This window comes from Montipora capricornis, chromosome 8, assembly GCF_036669925.1.
Source record: "Montipora capricornis isolate CH-2021 chromosome 8, ASM3666992v2, whole genome shotgun sequence".
NCBI classification, from domain to species: domain Eukaryota; kingdom Metazoa; phylum Cnidaria; class Anthozoa; order Scleractinia; family Acroporidae; genus Montipora; species Montipora capricornis.
Genome location: NC_090890.1, coordinates 20,210,963 through 20,214,822, shown reverse-complemented (window position 1 = coordinate 20,214,822; position 3,860 = coordinate 20,210,963). Strand labels below are relative to the sequence as shown.

Sequence of the window (3,860 nt, the reverse complement as noted above, 5' to 3'; positions counted from 1 at the left end):
GTCTTCACTCGTGTGTGTTTTTATTTAGTAGACATGAATGTTTCCTTAGTTTGTTTTACATAAGTCCTTAAGTTTTATATTAAAGTTTGCATGCATTGTACATGCACGACAACCTGTGTTTAACCTAACTTCCTAGCCTAGCTAAATAACATTGTAAGGTGCCAAGAATTTAGGAAATAACCTACATTTGTAAACTTCTATGAAACTAGAAAAACACTTCATTTTAGATAGTTAAATGATGAGTTTTTTGGCTAGCCTCTGTTCCTTTTTATACGCAGGTTAGGATCAAAAACTAAAAGCCATTGTCTGGTAGCTTTCGGATTGGTCAGTTTAGTAATAATGGGCAAATCACTTGTTTGAACATGCGCCTATTCATACCCTTTATTCATATAATAAATGCTAATTTCAGTTTCATAGTCTATTGAAATTTAAAAGGTGTGATTTTTTCCTTCCATTCAGAGGCCCATGGGAGGGTGGAGGAGGATCAAAGAGAGTTTGATGAATGCATACCGGGATTGATCCAAATGACCGACAATGAAGGTGGATCTTTAAGCACACCGGGATTCGTATACCGATAATCAAAATCTGTTGAAAAGACAATCGAACACTAAATCTGAAAACGGATTTTGTCGCAGATTCAAAAATTGGAAATCCATGTCGGGTAAGGATTTCAATTAACAAAATCCGTTGCGAAATCTGTTTTCGGATTTTGTGTTCGATTGGAAATCCGAAGATCCGGATTTTAAGATCTAAATCAGGATTTCCCAATCAAATGCACGCACGTTTGAGTAACAGTGTCATTTTGCCACGCACCTTGCATACATTTCCATGTCTCGCGCCTTGATACATACAGTGGAATGTCATGAACCAGCCTGCGGGTCTCTTCCCAATCGCTGCGCGATAATGTTAGTCGATGAAACAACCTACCCTTTCATACAATTTGGCATGAAATTCTTGCGAATCGACGAAAACCATCCGGCCGCGCAGTCAAAAGTGAACTGGTAAAGAATGATGTGAAATTAAAGGCCGCTGACAGACGAAAACTCAAATCGGATATCCGATCGATGGTTCGTTTTCTGCCTGATAGTTGTCGAGTAAACTTCCTTGTTTTTGCTTTATCTTATAACATCAACAGTAACTTCGAATGTAAAGGCGAGTTAACTTTATGTGTAGGCGAATTAACCTCAAACGTGTAGGCGAGTTAACTTCGATGTAGGCGAGTTAACCTGTAGGCGAGTTAACTTGTGGGCGACGCGACCGGTTACCTAAGACTTACCTGGTATTGAAACCCAAAAAAATTATGCTGACGTGTGAAATGACGATATTTAATGTTGAGCTACCTAGGCAAGATTCGGTAACTACCAGGAATCAGAAACTTACCTCCACATTTCGAATGCTGTGAAAATTCATCGAAAATGAACCATAATTGCTGGCTGTTGTAGGAGCAAATATCACCTGGTAGGAAGAAAAAGCGATAAATTGAGTTTTGACACGTATGGCTTTATCACTAAAAAAATATATCACATCCAATAGATCATATAAAAATGTTCGAAGAATTACTTGCCTTCTGAGTAGTGATAAAAATATTCCCTTTCTTTGAACCTTTCAAAAATCCAGGGATCTCGTCTCCTTCAAGGGTAAACTCGACGCCATCTTGATGATACACAACGCTGGCAGAAAATGAAAACTCCAACTTATGCCACCACAACAACAAAGATGTTCAGATCACCACTATTTACTCACTAGTCGCCATGAAGTGTCAGCCGTCCACCGTTACATTCAATTTTGTTCATAGACATGTTCAAGGTGTTCTGAAGGTTCCTTCGTCACCGAACGATTGCTAAAATTTTGAGTTGACGTCATCATATTTTGAGCTCTGTAACCACGCATGCGATGGGACAAGCACTGGGCTTGAGGTTAAAAGGCTTGAACGGGTAGACAGTTACTATGGATGTCACCGGGTTGTAAGAAGTGGTGAAAATAGGCCCGCAGCGCGTGCATAACTCACGAACGTAAACAGGTCTGTTGGAAGCGTGCTTGAGTTTCAACAAAATGAGATCAGCAAACAATTGTGACGCTGATGAATAATAAAGTAAATAACACAAACAGCGGTGATAAACATTGTATTCCAACGCATTTTTATAAAACTTGACGTTTCGTATGCTAGTCAACACACATTTTCAAAAGTGACGGTTACAATTTTTGAAAACTATATATATATCGTAAACATTAGGGGTCTGGAACCTAGACTGAGAAAAATGATCTGCAGCAGTACTTGTCTACTCCTCATTATGCTTTCACCGGATATATTTATTTTATGTGCTGAGATTTTGGCTATAGACCTTTTCGGCTTGTACATTTTGTTTTCCCAATACAGATCATGTGATAATACTCAGGAGGCTTGGTCCTTAGTTTTGTTCATTAAAAAGAGTGCATGCAGGCGTATTCATATTTTTAGCTGTAAGTTTAACAAAACTGAACCTTCGAGATTAGAATACCTTTATCAGATTAAAAGTAACTTACAGCTAGAAAAACAAATTTCAGTCACAATAGGAAGGCAAAAAGCATTCGAAAAGAAGTGGCACAAAATAATTCAGTCACTGTGACTGTTTGAATGTTTTTCTCCTTCCCCCCCCCCCCTCCATCCGATTTGCCCCCCCCTTTTGACAAGCAATAGGTACCCCCTTATCGATCATTGTGACGCAATATTGTAATCTGTTTGTAACGTTTTTCTTCTTTTATAGTGATTCCTTAGTAATAGAAGTTGTCGTAAGATTTTCTTTAAACTTTTCTCGATTGTTGCCTACATTATGGTGACTCGAAATGTGCAATTAAAAAATAGGTCACCAAGCTCGTTTGCGAGATATAACTTGCTCAAGTTAATCATTTAATTATTGCGACTTCATCTATCAAGGACAAATTTGTTCCATCGGTTCAGGCCACGTTTTGCAGGAACAGAAAGCACAGCTTTGAAGCATTTCATGAAATAACAAAACAGGTGAATTGTATTGCTCAAATGGAATTAATGAATAATTTAATGTTTGTTTTATGGCATAGGCACACGTCACTGTGAAAAGGCACTGACTACAAATATTCCTCGGGTGCGTGATCTCGAGGAGACAATATTGTGTCCACGAGTGATGGCTACGAATACATTTTTTCCTGTAACTTTTTTTTCTGACGTAAATTTTTCAAATTTTTTTTACAGCACAAAGAGGATGAGTAAGAGAATAAAATAATGTCAAAAAAAAGATAGGTCACCAACCTCGTTTAAGAGAAAACAGAAATTAAACCAAGCTCGACCCCTCGACGGCACGTCTCCCCGATAGCGCGGTTTCACTTTCACAGTCGGACTGAAATGTTCTTTAGCATCATCAAGGCTATCACTCTACTTTTTGTTTTGCGAGAGTCTAAAAAGTTACTTGTTTTGCTCTTTACTTCTGTGCTCTGAAAACGGCCATTCTTCTTTCTAGCGAGCTTTTCCGCACGAAAGGTCGCCATTTTGAAATGTTTTTGGCCACGTTGGATATATCAATATTCACACATGGCTACGAGTCTTTATGGTTAAATTTAAACATTGTTTTGTTTAGAAATATCCATTGAGACTTGTCAGACAAAGAAAACAGAACTGGGCTGTGAAATTTGACCATAAAGCCTCCTGAATACGAACGTGGCCTACGCTGTGTTATGCGCAGAACAGGATGCGCAGTGCAATACTAAGGAATCACCTTAAGTTTCATAAGTGGTGTATTTTGCAGGGGCACCCAACTAATCTGTTCCTCACATTATCTGTTCCCCAGAGGAATCTTGCTGGCTGGTAAAAATACTGGTGTTTCGATGAGCTGGCTGGGAAATTTTGT

General features: G+C 38.7%; 1 protein-coding gene across 1 annotated transcript in view; it reads right to left on the bottom strand.

Moving 5' to 3' along the window:
- The window catches only part of LOC138060420 (WW domain-binding protein 2-like), a 22,244-nt gene extending 20,366 nt beyond the window's left edge, over nucleotides 1–1,878 (bottom strand). The window contains exons 1-3 of the mRNA XM_068906181.1: nucleotides 1,744–1,878; nucleotides 1,565–1,670; nucleotides 1,381–1,455 (exon numbers count right to left, since the gene is read on the bottom strand). Coding sequence (XP_068762282.1) covers nucleotides 1,381–1,455; nucleotides 1,565–1,670; nucleotides 1,744–1,799 — 237 coding nt within the window. The 5' untranslated portion in view covers nucleotides 1,800–1,878. The remainder of the gene's footprint in view (nucleotides 1–1,380; nucleotides 1,456–1,564; nucleotides 1,671–1,743) is intronic.
- Nucleotides 1,879–3,860: the final 1,982 nt, after the last annotated feature.